Source organism: Monodon monoceros, unplaced genomic scaffold, assembly GCF_005190385.1.
Source record: "Monodon monoceros isolate NGI ecotype Baffin Bay Population unplaced genomic scaffold, NGI_Narwhal_1 Super_Scaffold_20, whole genome shotgun sequence".
Taxonomy (NCBI): Eukaryota; Metazoa; Chordata; class Mammalia; order Artiodactyla; family Monodontidae; genus Monodon; species Monodon monoceros.
The window spans coordinates 30,608,951-30,632,852 of NW_021703777.1; the positions used below are offsets into that span (position 1 = coordinate 30,608,951).

General features: G+C 42.4%; 1 protein-coding gene across 3 annotated transcripts in view; it reads right to left on the reverse strand.

Moving 5' to 3' along the window:
* Positions 1 to 18,451, reverse strand: part of GATB (glutamyl-tRNA amidotransferase subunit B) — a 77,908-nt gene extending 59,457 nt beyond the window's left edge. For 2 of the 3 annotated variants that reach the window (XR_003795537.1, XM_029234821.1), the window contains exons 1-2: positions 18,227 to 18,451; positions 16,137 to 16,287 (exon numbers count right to left, since the gene is read on the reverse strand). Coding sequence is in view for 2 of the 3 variants with exons in the window: in XM_029234821.1 (XP_029090654.1) it covers positions 16,137 to 16,287; positions 18,227 to 18,402 (327 nt within the window). In the remaining variant the exon portion in view is untranslated. The remainder of the gene's footprint in view (positions 1 to 16,136; positions 16,288 to 18,226) is intronic. The other variant, XM_029234822.1, reaches the window with a different exon arrangement.
* Positions 18,452 to 23,902: the final 5,451 nt, after the last annotated feature.

Genomic DNA, 23,902 nt, shown 5'->3' on the forward strand with positions numbered 1-23,902 from the left:
GGAGTGAGCCTTTGGAAGAGTCTATCAGGACACAAGTTATCAGGAAGAAAAAACCATCCTGTATTTTATGCATCCAGTAGGTATACGGCATCTCGTTAGAGGTTTCACGGCAAGCCATGAAATCATGGAGGCTAAAAGGAAAAAAAAAGAAAAAAGCCAAACCTTTATAAGGCAGACCCCCTATTTCCTTAGTTATGTTTGCTTCAAGAGTAGGTAATTAAAGAGCTGCCCTGGATTCTAAACAGATGTCAATGTCATGAAAGGAAAAAAAGGGAAAGCAGGAGGAAGAGAGTGGGGAGAGAGAGAAAGAAAGGGAAACGACAAAGAAAAAGAAAAAATGAGACTAAAGAGTCATGACAACTAAATGTGGTGTGTGATCTCTGACTGGATCCTGGGTTGGGGAGAAGTAAATAAAGGATAATACTAAGATGACCATGAACTGTGTCTTGGATAACAGTATTGTAACCAGGTTAAGCTTTTTTGAGTGTGATAATTATACAGCCATCAATAAGAGCATGTTTTTGTTCCTAGGAGACAGATGCTGAAATACTTGGGGGTGAAGGGCCATGATGTCTGCAACTTACTCTCAAATGGCTAATCCAAAGGGAAAAAAAAAATCTAGGTGCAGGATGGACGTTCAATGTACTATTCTTTCAACTTTTCTATAAGTTTGAATTCTTTGGAAATAAAAAGTCTGGGGGAGGAAGAAAGGAGTAGATAATTCTCCTACCTAAGAGGATGGGGAGATATTACAAGCCTTAAAGTCAGGAGGAGAGCCTAGAGGAGGCTGGAGTTATTTAAACTGATGCTAACTTGTAAACCATACATGTGTACTGGAAGCTCCCATTCAGCATTGCTGAAAATCAGTTGTAGAAAAGAAAATATTCTACTTACTATAATCTGTCTAAACTTTCCTATGCTGTCAACACATTAAGTTCCTTGTGTAGATAATGAAGTATATAGTACAACACTCGTAGGACTATTAAGTATTTCATTTTACATGTGAAAAATCTGTTAACGGGGAATTCTGTACCATCTGTATGGAAGTATAGACAACATATATATAAACAAGAATATGAAGGGAAGACGTGTTCTTTTATCTGGTAGGAAAATAATTTTCTCCAGTTATATCTTTTCTAGCTGAAAAATACTTTTAGCGTCTCCCAAATTTGTATAGGTATCTTATTTTCTGTTAATGCTTCCATTCTGTTGCCTCACTATGTAAATATACAGGCAATTTCTCAATTTGTGCTTCTCTGAAATACATCTGTGATGAAGTTGTCATTCATGCTGTTGTAAGCTGTGCCATTTTAAGTGCTGAAACCTACTGGCCACTATAAAATAGAAGTACTATCTGTATTAATATTTTAATGGTGCAAAGTTAAGAATATGAGTACCATAATAATAACAAGTAACATTTACATGCCACTTGAGAGTTATGAAGTGCTTTCATATACAGTAACTTCTCTGCATAGAAGTAAAAATGGAAAAGAACAAGAAATACGTAAATAAGAGAGCTAGCTAGCTGTGATAAGTAAACAAAGGTTATGAGTGATGACAGGCATCTTAAATGTTTACAACCAGCTATAAAGGAAAAATTCCCTGTTGTGTTGTCAGAAATGAACAATTAGCAAATTCTGCAGAAGGGAATGAAGCCTAGTGCTTTATGCTAAGAATGGGAACCAGCCAAGTCTCGCTTCTATTTTTAACTGGGTTCCCGACCTCTTTGTGACCTTGCGTAAGTCCAGAAGGCCCTCAATTTCTTCTCCTACCAACTGGGGTTGGAGACCCAACCTTGCTCACTTGGGTGGCCTATGAGTTGGCAAGCATCACGGAAAATTCAAGATGCTGTTGACAATCACATATTACTGCCTGTCTGCATCTCCTAAGAAAGCTGCAGAGCATGACAAAGACTCTTGATTGACTATGCTTCCTGCTTTTATACTTGAGAAAAGAGATTCATGCATCAAAATTTGGAATAGAGTACTTTTAAGGCTCCTGGGAACACTAACGTTTTCTGATTCCCACTTATTCTCCCTGCCCCAGCACCCAGGCCTTATTATAAAGATGCAACCAGTGGTGGAAGGCTGGGAAACATGAAGGCTCGCTAGCAAGAACCCTCTGCCATGAGTAACAAAACGCTCTTTACAGGAACCCAGCCTGACTACACTAACTATGCCAGAATCACCAAGCCTATGCTTGTCATATTTGGGATGCCAATGGCAAATGACTTCTTAACTTGGCCAAGGTTTTTAAAAGAGCTAAGGAGAAAAATTCCCCAAGATGCTGCAGTGTAGAGAATAGCCAACTTTTTCCCCCAAACTAAATATGAAGCTGAAAATACATCTGGAAATGGTCAAGTAAGAAAGGTCTATCCCAATGGCCTCAGAAGACAGGTGTAATACCTGTGGTGTGGGGAAAGAATTCCACAGAACCCACCCCAAAAGAGTATCTCACACCTACTCCCAGATGCAAGGCAGACACAGTAAAACTGGCTTGGGCTAATGAAGGCAGAACTGGGCATCCTCCATTCTCCTGCCCCCATGTTTCCATGTGGCTGGATTCTGCTCTCTATTCCATATTCTTTTGTCCTCAAAGAGGAGTGACTTTTCTGACGAGTGACTTTGGGAAAAGGAATTGAGCACAAGTGGTCGGCTCCTTATGGCCCAGCATTTTTATTACAGGCTCTAGTAGAAATCACCAGAACACAGCCCGTCTCAGCTCTTTCTGATCAGCATGCCCCCCGAGCTGGTATATTCTGGTTTACTCTGGCCATGTGATAAGCCTTCTGCAAGTGAAAGGCCTATGGTTTTGGGGGAGCTGAGTTCAACTGAGGCAGAAAGTACTAGAAGCCATTTGGATATATCATGTTACATTTTTCAATCAAGCTGTTATCAGTAATGAAGCTGGTAGGTTCATCTCCATTTGTCTTAATTCTATGCTGATTTCTCAATTGGTTCTGACTCAAGATGGGAAGGGAGTATTATTTTTATTGATGCCCTAAAACCGCACAACATCTTCCTGGAAACTCTTTTCTAGTACTCATTAAACCAATCCAGAAACCCCAACAGCATCACCAGTGACTCCACAGGGCAGAAGAAACCTGAGAGCGCCAGCTGCCGTGGCTGAGGGTGCATGCCCTGTGGGTGCAGAGCTTTTACAGGTCTGCTGCAACTTTTTAAGCTCTGGAACGGTCCGTGGAAGAAAAATGAATGGTACCCAGCTGCATGATTTCAGGCTGCATTTTTATTATAGGCTTCTAGCGTAAATCACCAGAACAAAGCCAGTATGAGCTGCTTGAATGGCAGAGACAAAAACTATGTCACAGAACAGTGTTAGGTAATTTTTTAAACTACTATATATTTATATCAACAAAAGACCTCTAAGCTTTCGTACTCCTGGGCACCTTTGGTAATGTGTTTTTAGTTTATTTTCTACACATTCCCACCTCGTTTTTTAGCATTACAGACTTGTGGGTGCAGTGGTGTACCAAATTCATTTTAAACACTTAGGAGTTCTAAGTAGAGCACTATCTTCTCTAACAAGGGCTTGGTGTTATTGTACTCAATGTCTCATCCAAGGGCATATTCTGAGGGGAAAATAAACCTGCCTAATGGGATGTGGAAATGGGAGAAAAGCCCTAAGCCCAATACTGAAGGTTTCTTGCTCAGGAATGAATCTCTGGGGAGATGAGTGTGCTGCCTGGAGACGTTCCTTTCCCAGAAAGGAGCATGTGGCCGCGTCAGAGAGTCACCTGCGGAGAAGGCCAGACAAGGTCCCTCAGGTTCCCTGAGGCTGGGGTGGAGGGGAAAACAACCCCTTGGCTTCCTTGTGGGTTCCCTCCACCAAAATCCACTGTCCCTCTCAATTCTACTGTCTTACTTTTTGTTGTCCCTTGAGAGGAACAAGATGGCATCACCATTTCCACACAAAGGTGAAGGGAACAATTAATTTAGGCTAAACTGCTTTTGGAAAGTGATAACCTTTAAAGGCAATGGGTGAGAGTGTGCATCCTTGCACAACCAGAGGGAATTTGGAAAGAGCTCAATCACTTGATCTGCGTCTGTGATACGAGGACAGATAGGATGAGCTGGGAGGTGTACAGATCTCAGCCTCAGCTGCAATCAGAAGGGAAGGATATCTCGGTGGCAGAGGAAAGGACGCCTGAGAGAAACACAAAGATGCCTTTCCTGTCCCATTCGGAGTCTAAGTCGCTCACCTTCACAGCCTGGGCTGCAGACCCAGCTACATGGTCACACCCTCTGTTCCCTCCTGTAAAGTTTCAATTGTAGTAAAGTCTCAGCCCAGACTTAGGTTAAAACAAAACAAAAATGTCTGCCCTAAGAATTGATTGCCACAACCTGCTCTCAGGCGAACGTGGGGTTCTAATTTACTAACTCTGTGGTCAGGGAACCCCCAAGCTAAAAGATAAACATGAAAAATGGCCTGGCTTAGACCTGGGGTATCTGGCAAAAGCCAAAGTAAAAGCTCTTTGGAGAGATTCGCTCTTACCCCAGCCAGAAGATTCCCACTAATAAAGTTCTGTCAAACATGACTTCATAATCCAAAATACAAAATACAACAAGAAGATCATCTACCATTTGCCAGAATCAGCAGACACACCAAAAAGCAGAACAAGACAGCCCAAGAACTTCAGGTAACAGAATTTCTGAACACAGGCTCTAAAATATTTAGATTTAAAGTTGCCAAAGAAATGAATACATGAAAAAGGAACAAGGTATTTTCAAAAAGACAGGAGAGATTTAAAAGAGAAAAACAGAATTTCTGTAAAAAGATACTCTCAGTGAAAAAACAAAAAATAACTCAGTGGGTATGTTAAAGAGTAGAGCACATATAACAAAGAGAGAATTAGTGAACTGGAAGAAAATGTAGAGAAAATTTCCCAGAATGAAACAATGATAAAAGATTCTAAAAGAATATTTCATTATGGCTACTATTTGCATGGTAAAATGTATAGCTGGGAGCTGCCCAGAGTCAGGGCTGCTCTCTCAGTGGAGTGGGGGGGGGGGGTCTGGAGAAATCCAGTGTCCGGGGCACTGAACTGGTAGCTTATTAGGTCAGATCTCCTTTCACCCATTCTTCTTTGGAAGCAGCACTCTTTTCCACTTTTCTCTCACCCCCAGATCTCACCTACTGGACACTAATAAATAGCACATATGATCAGCGTCAATGCTGAACAGTCAATGCCTGTGTGTGTGTATAGTATGTGGACATACATCTATTAACATTACCACATATACACCAGTTGATGGTATCCATGTTTTGTAATATACACATACCTGCAAAATAATAGCACCTATATAAATCAGACTTCCAACAGTTATGGTAGAACAGAGACTGGAGGCTGAGCGTTAAACTGAGGAGGGGGGGGGGAGGGGGGGGAGAGAGAGAGAGAGAGAGAGAGAGAGAGAGAGAGAGAGAGAGAGAGAGAGAGAGAGAGATGGTCTGCACAGGCATAAATTTCAAACAGACTTGATGCCTTGCTGAAATCTTGCCATTACTGGAAACATTTGTAAATTATGAACAAATAGACTTGTATATCTCAAGACGTTTTATCAAACAAATATATTTCCTTTCCTATTTTTCTTCCCATTTCGCATCTCACATACAAAATATTACAAGTAGAGAGTTGGAATGACATTGATAAATAGGAAATAATTGACTCGAAGCAAATAACCTAAGATTCTGTCTATAATTCTACAGACAAATAATGATTTAATAAATTAAGGGAGATTCTGTATCAGAGTTAGGGGTCTTATTAGGTCAAAGCAATGAGCGAAGCTGAATGCCTGCCAATAAAAACAAAGAATGTTGTCCTTGGTTTAGCTGTAATCCTGCCTACCAGCAGGAAAATAGGCTGAGTAACCTTTTCAGTCTGAAGATTTATGATGGGATTCCACATAATTATAAAACTAAAGGTAAAATAAGAAGATAAAGTGCCTGTAGTCCTAAGAAACATTCAGAAGAAGGGTCACTAATCAGAATGGAGAGGGGAGGTTGTAACCACCGGTAAAGACAGCAGCCTAAGTGATACAGAGCTGGTGGTGCAGACATGCTGGGGTGGGGGGGACATGGGGGATGAGGACAAGTATTATGTCTTCACACACAGACATTTACATACACATATAAATGTATAAATACACACAGCCAAGCTCAAAAGAAAGGAAATCTCCTGGGGCCCACATCACCCACGGGTATAACTGCAGGAGACAGAACAGCAAAGGGGTTAAGAGCATGAACTTGGAAGCCAGACCATGGGGTTTGAATCTAGCTTGTCCACTTACTTTCTAACTGGGATAATGACAGGAGCTGCCTCATAAAGTTTATGAGGTTAAAATAACCACACGCACATAAAGAAAGCACTCAGTAAATGATAGTTGACTCTACTACCATCAGCATTGTTAACCACACTGAAGAGACACCAGTTGCTGGCGATTTCAAGCACCTGTGGCACAGAAGTCAAGGCTGGCATTCCACTGGGGGCAGGGAGCCGGGAGCCACAAAATCCTGGTCCAGCCAGAAAATCTTGTGCCACCAACTGAGGAGCTGATATGGAGGAAGCCACCCACCTAGAGTCCCTGGCCCTGCTCCTGGCGTGGGTGTGGGCTTGAAGGGCGGCACCATCCAAGCAGTGTGACAGCTGGGGGCCAATAAATGGACAGAGAAACTGTCTGTTCAGTAAAGCCCAACGGGCCCTAACACAGTCACCATGAATTCCTTCCAGAGGTGCCGCCACAGTCCAGGGGCGAGTCTTTACGTGGAGATATCCCACTGAGTACTGAGCAGGATAAATAGAAACAAATCCATACCTGGACATATCCTGGTCAAAGCTATCAGAGAGGAAACACAGATTTCCTACAAAGGATACAGGATTCTTGTCGGCAGTAACAGACGTCTGAGGACAACGGAATCATGTCTTCCAAGCGCTGAGGGGACAGAACTGTCAGCTTGGGATTCTATATTGTCATTCAAGAGCCAGGGAGAAACAGAAGGGACTGGAGGCCAGAAAAGCTGAGAGAGTGGATCACCCAGACCCAGAACTCAAAACACACTAACAGAGGCAGGAAAGAGCACCCAGGAGGAGGAGTGTGAGATGCAAGAAACAGTGTTTGCTAGAGAAGGAAAAATCTGATGGGGGCCTCCTCAACCTTCCACAGCCCAACCCCAAAAGTTGCCTTTAGCTGTGGGTGGAGGGGCACCCCTTCCCTGAGGTTCCAGTGGGAGAGCTGTCTTTCTCCCTGTGCTCCAGGGACAGCTCCTGATTTCTCAGGAACCTGATTCTATCAATAATTTCCTCTCCCCTATATGTCACTCCTTTAAACCTAACTTTTGATTGTTTAACAAAATGTTAGAGGCACGTATTCAGAAATAATTCACAACGAAAAGCAGCAGTTCCCGCCACCGTCCGCCGCTAGTCCTGAACCACCTTCAGATCTTTGAGCTGTCATGTCTGGTATTTACCTTCCTATTTTTAAACAATATGCTGTGCCAGGGGACCTTTGGAAAATCCATCACTTTCTGGCCAAGGCTATTGGCCATTTGCCACGTAACAATCCTTCCTTAATCTGGGGAAAAGACAGACTTGACAAACTGTCCCAAGGACCCAATGTTCTTGTTTTTGGAATATGGAGCCACCAGACTAGGCCCATGCCATTCCCAAGAGATAATGTATATCAGTTACAAGGTGAGATATTTTGCAATACTTTTATGTTTTATTCTGTCCCATAGAATTTACCCGTGCTTGTTACTTTATCACATTTCTATTCAAGAACAACATAAGCCGCCCCTAAGTGCAAGCCCATGATGACCTGAATGACATCAAAGTGGAAAAGTCAGGTTGGTAGGTAGGTAAGTCATTCCACCCATGGGGAAGCAGGGACTCCTGCCACATGCCTGAACTTGGCTATGAAGGATCTAGAATGTGGATGAGGCTTTCCTCCTAAGAGTAGGGTAAGGGTGGGAGTTACAGGTGGGGGAAGAGGTGGGATGCTGTCACTTTTCGAACTTTGGGAACAAAAAAGAGAGAAATTTCACCAACAGATGGCTGAGAAACCAGCAGAGGTGATATCTATTACTTAATATTATCTTTATATAAAAACTTTTTAAAAAGTTTTGTTGAAAAACCTTTTGCCTAATAATTTGTCTCTTGGGAGCTCTAAATCTTTCACTCATTATCTTATTAAAAAAATAAAATGCTAAAAGAAATAATAACAGCCAATTAAAAAACCAAAACCAATCAATCAACTTAGGGCCTGAAAAGGAAAAAGAGGCTCCCCTTAATCTGTGGCCAAAAGTATTCCTAACGCATATTCCTACATTACTTTTTTCTTACTTTATCAATTTAGGACATGACTTCTGATTATGGTCGATAAGAATTTAGTTCTTTTACTTGCCAATATCCCAATTATATCACAGTTTTTTTTTTACATGAGTGGTTGGTGTTTCTATTATTATGTAAATATGTCTCTCCGCTGAGCTGTAAAGTACACACCGATTACATGTCCTTTCTTGAACATTTTGTTTCTTCCTGAAGTCAGCAGGTCTTTCATTTTATCATTTGCTTTATTTTCTTACTGCCTATTCCTCATTATTCTCAAAGACTCTGGTTTCTCAGACTCACAGACACAGAGAACAGACTTGTGGCTGCCAAGGAGGGGCGTGGTGGGGGAGGGATGGACTGGGAGTTTGGGGTTAGCAGAGGCAAACTAATATATATAGAATGGATAAACAAGGTCCTATGGGACAGCACAGGGAACTATATTCAATATCTTGCGAAAAACCATAATGAAAAAGAATATGAAAAAGAATGTACATATGTATAACTGAGTCACTTTGCTATACAGTAGAAACTAACGCAACATTGTAAATCAACTATACTTCAATAAAATAAAGACTCCAGTTTCTATGTAAAATCTCTTATTTACACAAGCATTAGATACCTGCTCTTCCCTCCCCACCTCCCTTTTTTTCTTGAAACCTCTCTGTTCTGGAGCCATCTCCTCCTCTCCCACTGCTACACAGCCGGCAATCTGAAGCCTCTCCATGACTTCAGCAGGTTCCCGTTTAATGGAAGGACAATTTTTTGAGAACCTGCCTGTCTGAAATACCATTATTCTACTGCTACACTTGATTTATAGTGCTGGATACAGAATTCTAGGTTAGGATGATTTTTATTTTTCCTACGATTTTTTGTTTGTTTTTTTTGTTTTGCGTTACGCGGGCCTCTCGCTGTTGTAGCCTCTCCCGTTGCCGGACGCGCAGGCTCAGCAGCCATGGCTCACCGGCCCAGCCGCTCCGCGGCATGCGGGATCCTTCAGGACCAGGGCATGAACCCGTGTCCCCTGCATCAGCAGGCGGACTCTCAACCACTGCGCCACCAGGGAAGCCCTTTCCTACGATTTTTAAAGGCACTATTCCATTATCTTCTAGCTTTAAGTGCTGCTTTGAGAAGTCTGATGCCTTTCTGATTCCCAGTCCTTTGCATGGGACTTTCCTTCTCTGTAAGTTCTAGTATCTTATCTTTATCCCTGGTGTTCCAATTCTACACTTGATGATGACAGCTCTGCATGGGAGGCTATTTTTATTCCTTGCACTGGGTCACTGGCAGGCCATTCTGACTTGCAGGCGCATGTCCTTCAGTTCTGGGAAATTAATCTGTGTCATTCGTTTGATAGTTTCCTCTTGTCTACTTCCTATCTTCTCTCTTCTGGAACTCCTATTAATCAGAGGTTGGACATCCTGGATTGATTCTCTAATTTTCTTATTTTTTCCCCGATTGTCTGATTGCGTGTGTGTTACACTTTCTGGAAGATTTTCTTGATTTTATCTTCTGACTCTTCTGGATTTTTTTTTCCAACCTAATTTTAATTTCTAAGAGCTTTTGTTCTGATTGTTTATTTTTTAATTTTTTAAAAAAGATTTATCATTTATTTATTTATTTAATTTATTTCTATCTGCGTCGGGTCAGGTCTTAAGTTGTGGCACATGGGATCTTTGTTTTTTTTTTTAATTTGTGAAACAAGTTTAGCAAAAATATATTGAGAATAAAAGCCAGAAACTGGTAAAGAAAAGCCAACCGAAAAAATATACAAACTCTTCCCCCAAGTGATGAGACCCTCTGGGGAGGCCCCACATGAGCCTGTGCTTTAAAGGCCAATGTGGCAGCAGTGCTTGGTTCAAGTCCATGGAGAGAAGAACTATAGGGGAAATCTCACAACAACACTACACTATTCACTGTTCTGGGGCTGGCTTCTCTCTAGGATGGAAAAGAATTCTGAGGAAAACCTTCATATTAGTACAAAAAAAATCATATAGCTGTTTCATAAGAGCAAAATAATCAAAGTCATGGTTCCCAAGGCATTCAGGGTCTGAGTCCTTGCCCAGGCCCACCCTGGTCTCCTCTCCTGAGTGATGGCAACCAGAAAGTAGGCCGGGTAACGCCGTCAAGATTAAAAGAGGTAAGAGTGATCCCCAGAAAAAAATACTACTCTATACATCTCAGGTGAGATAAAAACATTTCATATGCCAATTACTTTTCAATCATAACTTTAACCTAGAAAAATAGAGCGGGAGGGCACCCTGACGTTCTGAGATTCAAGTGTAGCTGTAATGATGTGTAGTCAGGCTCGTCTTTGTTGAGGCAAGTGGGATCTTTTGTTGCGGCATGCAGGCTCTTCATTGTGGCATGTGGGTTTTCTCTTCTCTAGTTGTGGTGTGCAGGCTCCAGGGCACGTAGGTGCTGTAGTTCGTGGCACGTGGGCTCTAGTTGAGGCTCACGAGCTCAGTAATTGAGGCATGCGCACTTAGTTGCCCCGCAGCATGTGGGATCTTAGTTCCCTGACCAGGGATCAAACCCGCGTCCCCTGCACTGCAAGGCAGTCTTTACCACTGGACCACCAGGGAAGTCCCTGATTGTTTATTTTTATTTTTATTTATTTTTTTTGTGGTACACGGGCCTCTCACTGTTGTGGCCTCTCCTGTTGCGGAGCACAGGCTCCGGACGCGCAGGCTCAGTGGCCATGGCTCACGGGCCCAGCCGCTCTGCGGCATGTGGGGTCTTCCCAGACCGGGGCATGAACCCGTGTCCCCTGCATCGGCAGGCGGACTCTCAACCACTGCACCACCAGGGAAGCCCTGATTGTTTATTTTTAAATGGTGGTATCCTGTTCTTGTTTCAAGGATGCAGCTACCTTCTCTTACCTTTCTAAGGATATTTATAAAAGCTTTTAATTTTTAAAGAATTCTTTTACCCTGTGCATTATCTGTTGCCTCTTATTTTTTTGTTTTCTTTTTATTTTGGGCTCTGTCCACTACATTGGAGAATTTCTTCAAATGTCTGGTGATATTTGGCTGTCAATTTATACACATATACACACACACACACACATATATATATATATATAAACACACACACACACACATACACACACACATATATTTTTAAAATTTACCTCTTGAAATGATCTTTTTTTTTTTTAAGAAAGGTATTTACTTTTTATTTATTTATTTTTGGCTGCATTGGGCCTTCATTGCTGCACGCCGGCTTTCTCTAGTTGCAGTGAGCATGAGCTACTCTTCGTTGCGGTGTGTGGGCTTCTCATTGTGGTGGCTTCTCTTGCTGTGGAGCATGGGCTCTATGTGCATGGGCTTCAGTATCTGTGGCTCACGGGCTCTAGAACGCAGGCTCAGTAGTTGTGGCGCACAGGCTTAGTTGCTTATCAGGGATCAAACCCGTGTCCCCTGCATTGGCAGGTGGATTCTCAACCACTGCACCACCAGGGAACTCCCAGTCTATTTATATTTTAAAGTAAGGTACTACAATGCTGATTAAGCATTCTATGTAAATATCCAGGGCTTGCTGATTGGTGGCCTTCATTCTAGGACAATCAATGAGGTGGCCAGGTAGCTTTTTAAATTGAGATCCCCCTAAATGTCAAGTTCTGTCAGGTTCCTATGGGTTCCTGCTTGGGGGAGGTGGGAAAGAGAAGAGATGGCCATACCAGTTCACTTGAGCTCCTCAAACGGGGCAGGGAAATGATCAGGCAGGCCCTGGGGTTCAGAGTACAGATGCTGTCTGACACCAGTACCTCTTGCTCTGCCTGGGGTCTCTAGGGGGAGTGTGTCACAAGCTGAATTTCTCCCCAAACTATAGATTCCTATGAAGGTAGGGCAGCTACCGAGGGACAGGAGAGGACCTCAGGTCTAACTGCTCTGTATCCAGACTCCGAATTAATCCCTTTGTCTTCACCTCCCTCTGGCCCTCCACAATACCTGTTGATCTCACATCCGGACCCTTTCCGGGATTGCATAGGGCACACCATCTCATTTCTGACTAGTGTCTCTTTCTGAAGGCTTTCTGTCCCTTTCCTGGGTTACACTTAACTTCGTTCTGCCAAGTCAGGCCCTCCTCCATCTACCGTCTCATGCACGTTGGTCTACTCTCCCATTCTCTCATAGGTTTATAACTTTGAATTCTTTCACTGTCATTTCAGTGGGGTTTCTTTGGGGTAGGAGGAGAAGGACAGATTAACATGTATACATTCAAGTTGCCACATTAATCAAAAGCCTCTTTAATTGTCCCCTCATTGGCTCCTTCTCATCAGCATTAAAATTATTTTAAATCTTATTTTTATTTTATTATTATTATTTTTTTTGTGGTACACAGGCCTCTCACCGTGTGGCCTCTCCCGTTGCGGAGCACAGGCTCCGGACGCACAGGCTCAGCAGCCATGGCCCACGGGCCCAGCCACTCCACAGCATGTGGGATCCTCCTGGACCAGGGCACCAACCCGGCAGGCGGACTCTCAACCACAGCGCCACCAGGGAAGCCCTTAACATATTTTTAAGTGGACGATACCTTACTGTTGACTATAACTCATCAGCATTGAAACAATCTCAAGTTTCTCCAACATTAAGGAAAATTAGGCTTTTTTTTTTTAAACCGACTCTCTTTATTATTTTTTGGCCACGCCCTGCAGCATGCGGGATCTTAGTTCCCTCACCAGGGATTGAACCCAGGCCTTTGGCAGTGAGAGCGCGGAGTCCTAATCACTGGACTGTCAGGGAATTCTCTACTGCATTCTCTTTTCCTTCCAAGCCAAACTTCTTGAAATAGTTGCCCACACTCTCTCATCTCTACCTCAACATCCCCAAGTTCTTCGACCTTCTGCCACCTCCCTTCTAACCCCATCGCGGAAACGCTTCCTGTAAATATCCCCCTTAACAGATCCAATGACCACTGCCTGGTCCTCACCTTACTTGAATCTCAGTAATACTGTGTATTCACCCCTCAAAATATGCCGTCCCTTCGAGTCTCTGACCTGGTACTCTCCTTACATCTTCTTACCTCTTTGCAATGGGATGCACACTCCTTAGCAGGGCTTGTATGGTACAGACTATGCTTTCTACGCCGGTCTCACCTCTTGCCACACCATATTCCAGTTCTGTGCTACAACGCGCGGAACTTCTTTCAGTTCCTAGAGCAAGCCATGCCCTGTTTTTCTTCTGGTCTTTGTGCATCCTATTCACTTTTATTTGGCCAAACTTTGCAAATTCCCTATATCTGTGTTGAACGCCCCTCCTAGAGCACACTGTATTTCCACTACCAGCATGTTCATTGAAAAGTACTGCAATTGCCCACTTAATTGTCCAAGCTCCGTGAAGACAAGACCCACAGCGATCTTTTACCTTCTTCAAACCTGTATCATTAGAACTTCTACGATGGCTAGTGCATGGGAGGCATCCAATAAATGTCAGTTGAGCGAATGAATAAAGACACAATCAAGAGAGGGGGAGAATCAAATACTTACAGAAAGACACACTTTATCATATTTTCTCTTTAATGGGCCAGCAGAGCAAATGAATCTGGTCTACAGAAAAAGACTTGACACTATAACCTAAGTTCTTTTGGTTGCCTATTTCTATCTTCTTAACAGTGTATCTAACAAACGGTCACCATTTTTTGCATAAAAATAACCAAATGCGTAGTCAGAATATCAGAGCATCAATACACCATCTCCACAGGCTTAGAGAAGGCCAACTGTCTAAATGTTTCAGCATATTTAAAATCTCTATCTAGGTACATCACTGGGTTTTGAAAGGCTGTGGGAATGACAACATTTTATTCTGGTAGTTATGGTATAATTTAGGTCACACACTAACATAGGTCTTTTAAAGACAGAAACATTTCTGAAAAAGAGGCAGATTAGCTCTGTTGCAAGAATAACCCATTAGGCTGCTCAAACAATGAGTGTGGTAGGCTCCAAAGAGGAAAAACAAAATCCAGCTCGAGCAAAACTGGATTTCTAGCTTTTGATTGTCATTTAGTGAATGTAAGCCAAGCTCTCAATGTGCCAATGTCCCAAACGACTTCACTGTCATGTTGATATGCCTATCACTGGGCAAGTATCTTCTTTGGGGGCCTAACAAGATGTCTTCAAAGCATGTTGACATTTAGTTATTTTGAATTGTCTCTAATATTTGACCACAGTTAGCCACAAGTAAACAGCCTATCTATAGAAAACATGTCTATCTGCAAATAGATGTTTTCAATGTGAACTATAATAAATACCTTGCTAGATACTATATTCCCAGCTGGAGAAACCTAGAAAGAACTCAGCAGTTGTGTCTAGTCTCTTGATAATGAACCAACCACCATGTGGAAAAAAAATGTTTTGAGCTCAGAAGGAAGAAAGAAGAGGTGTTGTGATGAATTGCTTTCCATTCACTTGTCTAAATAGAGATTACTTTATTTCTACTATAGCTGAGTCTCTGCCCCAAAAAGAATTCGTACATTTATAACTGGAAAATTGTCTCTTCTCAAATAAAAACAATCTCTCCATCAACAGATACTCTAGGGCAGAGGGAGGGAGGAGGGAAGGGACAGACACTCCTATACTTGTCTTCTCCCAGAAAGACCCAACAGCAAGTCAAAGGTGACCCTAGGCATGGTTTACAGGAATAGGAGTCCTCCATGACAAAAAGCACAAGTAAGGAAAAAGTTCCAAGACAGAGACACTGCCCTAGTATAACCAAAACGTTGGGTGCAGCAGGTACTTTGGAGGCACTGCTCATGACCTTCCATGGCAGTGACTCTGGGAAAAGAAAACCTCTGCCTCTGCACACCTGCCAGTGCGCAGTTCAACCAGTTTTCACTTGTATTTAAATGTTAGAAAGTGTGGAACTCACCCAGGAAACCTCTCCCTGCCCGCATCACCACCACTTACACATTCCCTGCAAGGAGGGCAGGAAACCCCACACCCAGTTGATACTATGTGTCCCGGACAGACTATGAGTCATGTATTAGCCCAAATATTCACATTGTTCTTTCCATCCTTTCCTTCAAAATTCCATCCACCTACGTGAAAATATATGCGAAAAATCTTGCTGATGAGTTAGTACACTGGACCCAGTCATTGCCAGTTTCAGTGAGAATGAATAGATAAATGAGTAGTTCACTCAAAGCATACTGGTTGACTTTTTTCTCCATTACTGACCAGTTCTTAATTTTCTAAAACCACAATCATTATTGACCTTACACCGTAATATCACGTGACATATGCTGTTTCCTTTGACGAGACTCCCCCGCCTCTCCCTCCTCCATGCATCTGCCTGACTCCCGCCTGCCTTCTCAGCTAGCTCAGAAGGTTGTTGCTCTTCCAACAACCCCTCCTTAGCCAACCCTATCTCTTCCCCAATTTCTCACAACAGTCCTTCTCTTACTGAATTCGGTAAGTCCCTGCGTGGGGTTCCAAAACCATACTCCACATATGACCTCCACAGGAGCAGTGACACAGTACTCTGTGCATAAGACACATCTCCCCAGCTAGTCTCTGAACTCCTCAAAGGCACGGTTTGTCGCTCATCTTTCTGTTTCAGTTCATAGCACAGACTGGACAGCCTGATACTGAGTAAACAATCTAAATTGTGTGTGAGATGAATACACGAACAAACGGATGACGTTTAGACTTAGAAACAGAACTACAGAGATGAGTCTTTGGAAAACATTTAGTCCAACCCACTTCATGCAAAGCTCCCTAAACAAGTATTTCCTAAGAGTTACGTTCGATAAAACATGAACATTGTGTAATGAAAACAGCATACAATAAAAACCTTACCGGCAAAGTTCCAGGCAGAGATGCATCAAAAAAAGATACCAAAGAATTGGGAGGTGCTGCAAAGTCGACTTGAGATCCAGAGAAGAGTTTGGAGTTGGAGGCAATCTGGGCATGAATCTCCAAACCTACCACAGCTGCCCATTCACGTTCACTAAATAGGAAGACAAAATGGTTAAGAAGTTCTTAGATCCGTCACCATGCATGAATTTCTAAGAGCTGAAACCACAAATGTTAATTTTCTATTTGTGTTTTTAACTTATTAAAATTTTATATCCTACTTTAAAAAATGTGTCATACTGTACTGGTGACTAAATCAAAAGCAATGCAAAATGAACACCTACAAGGCCGGCAAAGCAAAATTCATTTACAACATGGCATAAGGAGAGTTCACTGTGCAAACAAGAAGGTAACAGAAAAGAACAATTTGGCATCTGAAAACAATTTAGAAATGGGTATCAGGTGGTGACCGTTTGGCTGACTAATGAAAAGCAGCATTTTCTAAATTAACTGTGCTTTGTCAATTAGTCAGTTAGCAAATGAAGAAAGCTGATCTTGTGAACGTTTTTAGAATTAACATAAACATCAGGATTTTACTAGAGAAATAATGGTAAATAGTTGCACATCTCATTATTAAAAAGGAAGGGAAATTCTCAGTCATGTTTGGAATTCATTTTCTAACAATGGTTTGCAAGTAAAGTAACCAGAGTGACAAAGATATAATAGATCACCACTAAATGACACCCTTCCTGGGAATTTTGTGCAAAGGGAAACATTAAACCATTGCAAGTGGCTTTTTTTTTTTTTTCTGGTTCCCCAGATCACTTTAAATTCCAAAGATCTAGTGTCAGGTTCCTTTGCTTGTTTCGTACTTGATTGCTACCAAACCTAAGAAGCTGCAATAATGCAACCTAAATGCTACAATAATCTCTTATCTGGCCACTCCTACTCTATTGGGTCTGTATGAACATTCCATACAGAGGTCTCTCCAGGTTCTTATAAGTGTGCTTATTCCATGGGTTATTATTAAACCCATGTATCCTGGGCAATCTGCAGATCACCTGGTGTACACCTACTCTCTCCACAGTCTGCCTGTTCCTATCCTGCTCTTCCCCGAAGCAATTTTCTATATTATCGAAATTTTTGTTTACATGTATTTAGTTTACATGTATTTGGTTTTGTTTCAGTCATTTCAACACATGAAGTTCTACATCTGTAGTACTGATGAATTCCTTCTTTTTCAAGTTGGGAAGCACAACCTGTAACTGAGAGGAATTAAACGAAGAACTTATCAGAAATTTGCATTCACTAAAACCTTATTCAATGTATTTTTGCAGTTTCATTACATGAGAGAAAAATATACTTTCCACTCACAGTGAGACAACCTAATTTATGAAAGGAATAGAAACAGTGTTTCTGGACATTTTCCCTCTGTTCCTCCAACAGAAAAGGAAAAATAATGGCAACCTAACTATCTCAAAAGAAAAACTGAATATTAGACACATGCCTTATGTTTCTGTACTTAAAAATAAACTATTTAGGTCTCATATAGTGAAATATAAACAGCTGTTCAGTGGATATTACGCAAAATAAACAACACTTTCTACATAACCAGAGGGAAGATCTCTTGTCATTGGCTGCATTCTCCTAGGTCTAGACACCACAGATAGGTGGTGTTTTCTGACTAATAATTTACAACACTGCTGACTCGTAATAGCTCTAAATAAATGTCAGGTAAATAAGATTCATCTTCTACTGTCACCGACCCCGCTACTGGTGCTATTAGTTAAGGTAACTGAATCCACTCTTCTGTCTGTGCAGCTTTCGAGTCAGGAAAACACGTGCTACTTTACACTCGCAAATTACCCAAATATGCCTGTCTACCTGAAGACAGCGGTTTACGTGTGGGGACGGGGCTGATAGAGGGCCAGTTTCGTGCTTTCATTTAGGTTTCAGCGCTGCAACTTATAGCCCAGCACCTCCCGCCCACCAAAACGTCTAGATTGAAGGCTGGGCTGTAGTGGCCATTATCTCTCCAGTCCCGCAATTCCACCTCACGCTTAAGCGGGGAGTAATGGTACGAAATAATATACCCTTTCCTCGGTTTCTGGGCCGTGATGAGGGGCTGCTGAGCCACTGAGCTCTGTCCCCTCTTCCCGCTGGACGTGGACCCAGTTGGAACCCCTCTTCCGTGGCGAGAAACGCTGCCAATCCCGGCGAAAACCCAACGCCTTCCAGGACAGCACCAGCGCAGGATAGGCGTCGCCATTACCTCTCCAGAGTCCTGGTCAGGTGATACGGCCTCCCTCTGCCGCAAGGCTCTCTGGGAAGCGTAGTTCTGGAAAGGGCTAAACCGCTCTAGGCTCGGACCGGAAGACTACTGTTCCCAGGGGGCACTGCGACTCGAAGGCTTCCGGAACCGGGAGGGGAGGGGAGAGGAGAGAATGAGAAATAGGGGAGAGGGTGGGAGGGATTCTGTGTCGGAAGGTGTGACTCCTCCTAGCGGGGAGCTGGAGAGCTTTGTAGCCGTGAGCACGTGTGTGAGTTTGAGAGCGAGCAGGTGGTGCCAGAGATCCAAAGCGGAGAAACCTGGCCAGGATTTTATAGCCCAGTTAACCTTTCGAGCTGAAGTAAATGACCTTGACATCTCCGCGAAGGCTTCGTGAACCCCAAACCCACTCAGTAAATTTTTTGTTTCCGTTTACACTTCACACACCAATTTGTGCATTAATGCAACAAATACCTATTTGCATGCCAACTATATACCAGACACAGTTCTTAGGCACTGGGGATTCAGCAATGAGCAAGGCAGTTATGGCCGTTCTGCTCATGGAGCTTACGTTACTGGTAGACGAGACGTACCGAAAAGTTAACGAAAATGGGATGCTTTCACATAGATAATAAGGACTATATTTCAGCAGAGGTGCTTGGAGACAAACAGACCTAGATTGAAACTTCAGGAACATTTTAACTGATTCTTTTTGATCCTGGCCAGTATTTGAAACACTTTCCTTACCTACGAGGAAGTCTTGATAGCAGCTACCATCATCCCAGTGGACTTCTGTTTTCCTGCTTCAAAACTGATCCCCTCTTGAAACCCCCACTGATTTCTTGTATTTGAACACACAATTTAGAATAGCCATTCAACCATTCTCTATTAGATCACCCTATTTTACAACTCCGCGTAGTGCTTATGACTATCTAATGTCTATATCCTGTCTCCACTAGCTCCTTGAGAATGGGGAATTGGTCTGCCTTATTCAACACAGTACTACCAGAATACAGAGTAGGCCCCTCAAAAATATTTGTTGAATGAAGTAGCGCAGTGTGAAGAATGCATTTGACAAGGGATGAGTGGATGCCCTTTGGAGTACTAGTTGTGTAGGAAGGAGATGATGAAATAGTGTGGTGGTTGAGGCAGAGAGAAATCGACCTCTGTGAGATAGATTAAGGTGAGATAGATTAAGGAGGTGAGATTGAAGGACTTGGTGATGGATTGGATATGATGGTGGAAGACCAGGTGGGGGTCAAGTAACTCCTGAATTTCTGGCTTGTACAGCTGAATAGCCGATGAAGTTATTCACTGAGATAAGGAAACTAGAAAAGAAACTGGTTTGCAGGGAAATATGACTTTGGTTGCCTTGGCGACATACAAGAGAAGTCAAATAAGCATCATTGATGCCTAACTGCATATGGTATGGAGCAGGGGGAAAAGCTGCATACTTTATATATTTCACACTGATAGATTTGCAGTTATTGATCAATAACCTGTTGATCGGGACTACAGGGGAGAGGAGCATCCTGTATCTTGGAAGTGAGCATGGGCATTCTTTAGCCAAAAGGACAAGGAGATCCTTGCTACCTTCCCACTGATAACCAGCCTACTTAGGAGGCAATTCACTACCTAGCATGAAGGGTTTGAGGGTGTTTGGAAATCACTGTAAGAGAGAGCAGCACACCTCATGAAAATCCTTGTTTATGGGCAAAATGTGCTATAATGGAAACTCATCTTTGTTTATGAGGTAGTATCATGTAGTAACAGCATATCCCACCCCACCACTAGAGGGAGAGAAAATCCTATGCATGGAAGTGTATTTGATTTCTTTAACAAATGGACACCTTCCAGCTTGACGCATATGACGTAGTCCTTTAAAAATCCTGCAGGACCTAATGTCTCCCTTCTCCCCCAAGATTATCTGTCATTTCTGGAAATGCCCATTGGTCTCCTCGTACTTGGTCTAGTGTCTAGGGGTGCATTGTTTTCTCTCCTGCCTAGTCAGGGGCTCCCACCAAACCCCCTACCACGGAACCGTTTCTCTTGCCTTCCTCCTGCATGCCAACTCTGATATCTATCAGAATTCTTACTGACAGCTCTCTAGCTGAGAGAGTTATTTTGGTTTCACCGAAAAGGTGGCTGTCATCTGGAAGACACAAGAGATTTTCATTTTCAAGAAGCTCAGAAAGTGGCAGGACAGGGTTCCTAGCAAAAACATTTTCTTAGGGAGAGTCTCTCAGCTCTTATTTTATTCACATAATTGACACAGGACAAATACATTTAGAACAGGTTCCTAAAAAGGTATGGAAGCCAGGACAGAATTTCGAGTTGTTACTTATAAACGGCAGTAGTTAGGAAGTATACCTAAAATAACATGCTTGGTTTTGTTTAGTATTCTTCAGAGGGTCTTTGAATATCAGAGTTGGAACAGACTGGCTTACCTCTGTGTTTGACTCTAAATCCCCAGGTATCTGTATAAACACATTGATTTCTTAATACAAATAATTTTCCCCCCAAATCTAAGTGGTGTTTAATTGTAATCACTTTCTTTCTCATCCTTTCACTGGTTTGAGATGGGCAAAATGATGTGTGGAAACACGGTATTCTAGGACTTATAACTTCTTCAGTATCACGAGTACAATGTGAGGGAATGACACAAGTGGCTCTAAGTTTCCAGTTTTTAAAATGAAATAAACAGTTTTAATGGAAACATTAAAATTTCAAGTAAAACTAAAAGGAGGTCGTTTCCACTCCTCATTTTAATAATGTATCCTGGCAGTATATCTCAAAATCGATTTGTATACAATTTTGAATCTGAAAATTGTGTTAACTAACCTATTTGATGAATGACTTTTGCTTTGTGGAAACAAAGGCGGCACTTTAACGACACCTAGCAGACTAATAAACATAATGTCCCTCGCAGTCTAACAGAGCTGGATGTACAGGGCTATCTTAGTATTTTTTAACACAGTTGTGAGTTTAGTTCCTCTGTGCAACTGTTAGTTTCTATCTGTTCTATGGCCACAGCAGCTAGCCTGCTGCCTTGAATGTTACATCGTGTGGGGAGGGAGGAAGGAAGGTCAGGATAAATTCTCTAAAAAAAAAGAAAAAAGTCCACTTCAGATGATGTACAGATGACAAAAACTGACAGCATCATTTTCAGGTAGGAAGAACATTGGCACTAGAGGAGAGCCTGTTTTTGAAAAAGCATTCTGAAAGCATAAAGTTCCTTTTTAGAAAAACCACCTTGTAGGACCCAGTTGAGTGTCATTAGGGGAAGAAAAAGGGTTGGGACCACATGCATACTGGGCAATCAGGAGAACAAGATTCATTTTCTTTTATTTTACAATTAAGTCTTTATTCTGGTAAAATACTGATGTGGAGGGAACAATTACTTTTTATGGAAGATTGCTCTGAGGCAAAGAAATCTATTAACTTTTTCTTCCTTCCAAAGCAGGGAACTAGAACACCCTGTCCAATGTCTTTGTAGAGATGAGGTGCTGTCTGGGGAAGATGGGGCTAGTGTATCGCTGCCGTGAGGCTTGCCTGGTCCATGAACTGTCATCTCTCCACACCCTTTCTTCTTCTATATGGTTTCAAGGGATGGCTTGCTGTTTTCCCAGGCTTTTGCTTTTCTAGAAATCTGACTAATCCTGGAAGCAGTCAGGAATTATGTGTGGAAGCTCCACCTTTCCACATCCTCCTGACTCAGCTTCCTTGAAAGAAAATGCTCCTGAGTTGCAAGTACTGGCAGTAGAACATGTTCAATTCTGTGTGCCTGGAAGCTATGTGGTCAGATCTCTGCTATGCACTAAGAAGCTCTTTCTTTTGTGTTTTGGAATCAGGTATTTGGCCTTTAAAGTTACAGAGTTTGTACACACACACACACACACACACACACACCCCTAAGCGGTGTCTTTTTTCGGGATCTTGCACAGATAATGATCAGAGGATTTTAGGTTTCAAAACATGATGTTTTTGGATGTCAGATGGTTCTCTTGATTTTAAGTCTAAAGATTATGAGGAGTACAATGGTACAGAACTATGACACCAAGATGCATAAGCTTTTTTTTTTTTTTTTTTGTGGTACACGGGCCTCTCACTGTTGTGGCCTCTCCCGTTGCGGAGCACAGGCTCCGGACGCGCAGGCTCAGCAGCCATGGCTCACGGGCCCAGCCGCTCCGCAGCATGTGGGATCTTCCTGGACCGGGGCACGAACCCGTGTCCCCTGCATCGGCAGGCGGACTCTCAACCACTGTGCCACCAGGGAAGCCCAAGACGCATAAGCTTTGATGACACTTTTCCCTCATTGGGTGAACCCCTACTTGATAATTGAAGGGAAGATATATCAGAGTCCACCAGGGTGCTACAGAAAAGAACAGATAGGATCATCTTGCACATCCTGCCAGGTAATCGGTGTCATTACCTGTGAGTATCTGAACTGGGATCTCTGTATCTAGGCTGCCCTTGAACCAAGAATGGATGGGCTGCACAAAGCAATAAAGGCTGAAATCTTGTTGGCAGCAGAGCCTTAAGGGCTCCCCACAGTTCAACGTATGGCTGTTGAGGGGAAATTTAGTACTCCACGAAGAGGTGCCAGATTGAATTAAAATCAAGCAGCTTAATTCAAATACATTAGCACCCAAATGATACAACTACTGAGATAAATGCAAAGAGAGAGACAGCAAAAAAATTCCCAGCAATTCATGAATTCTAATTAGGAAGGGAAAGACCAGCACGGACATTATTCATGTCTCCTTGGAGTCCGACTCTAGATTCTATTCTTATCAAAGAATAAGATTTGATAGCTTGACTCGAAAATGATTTCAAGTTGATGTTGATTCTACACTTAGACCAGCTTTCCTGCTAAAAGGCATTTTCACCCCTTTCTCATGTAGTAGTAATGAAAAGAAATGATGTTAAGAATAGGACTGGTTACTGTGTTTTTCAAAAGACAAGGGAAAGTAAGATTATGTAAAAATGCCACCCTAGCAAATAACAAGGGCCCATCTAGCCTAATATTCTCTCTGTGTTCATTCTCTAAAGCTGTTATCTTTATTTTGGCTGCCATAGTACGTTGGTAACGTATCTCTGGGAAACATTTTGCCGTGATTCAGAGCCCATGATTTTTAAAATTTTATATAGATTTATTAAATAAATTCATTACCTTCTACTTGACACACTGAAACTCACACAATCTTATGAAATCTTCTCACAATTTATGAGGGTTGGTTTGACACTGCACAGTCTCTCAGAGTTTAGTGTCCAGAGCAGATGTCAAAATGAAGAATCTTGAGTTTAGGAAAGAAAATAATTCGTCTTGCTTAGTTCTCTAGACCAGCAGCCATTTTAGGTGCCCGGGGCCTTTCTCTTGGGATCTATGGCAAGAGGAAATTAGTGGCTGTATAACAACCTCTCTTAAAGCAATTCCGTTTACTGGAATAGTAGCTCACTTCCCCAAGGAAGACCAACAATATTTTGCTGTTGGCCTACA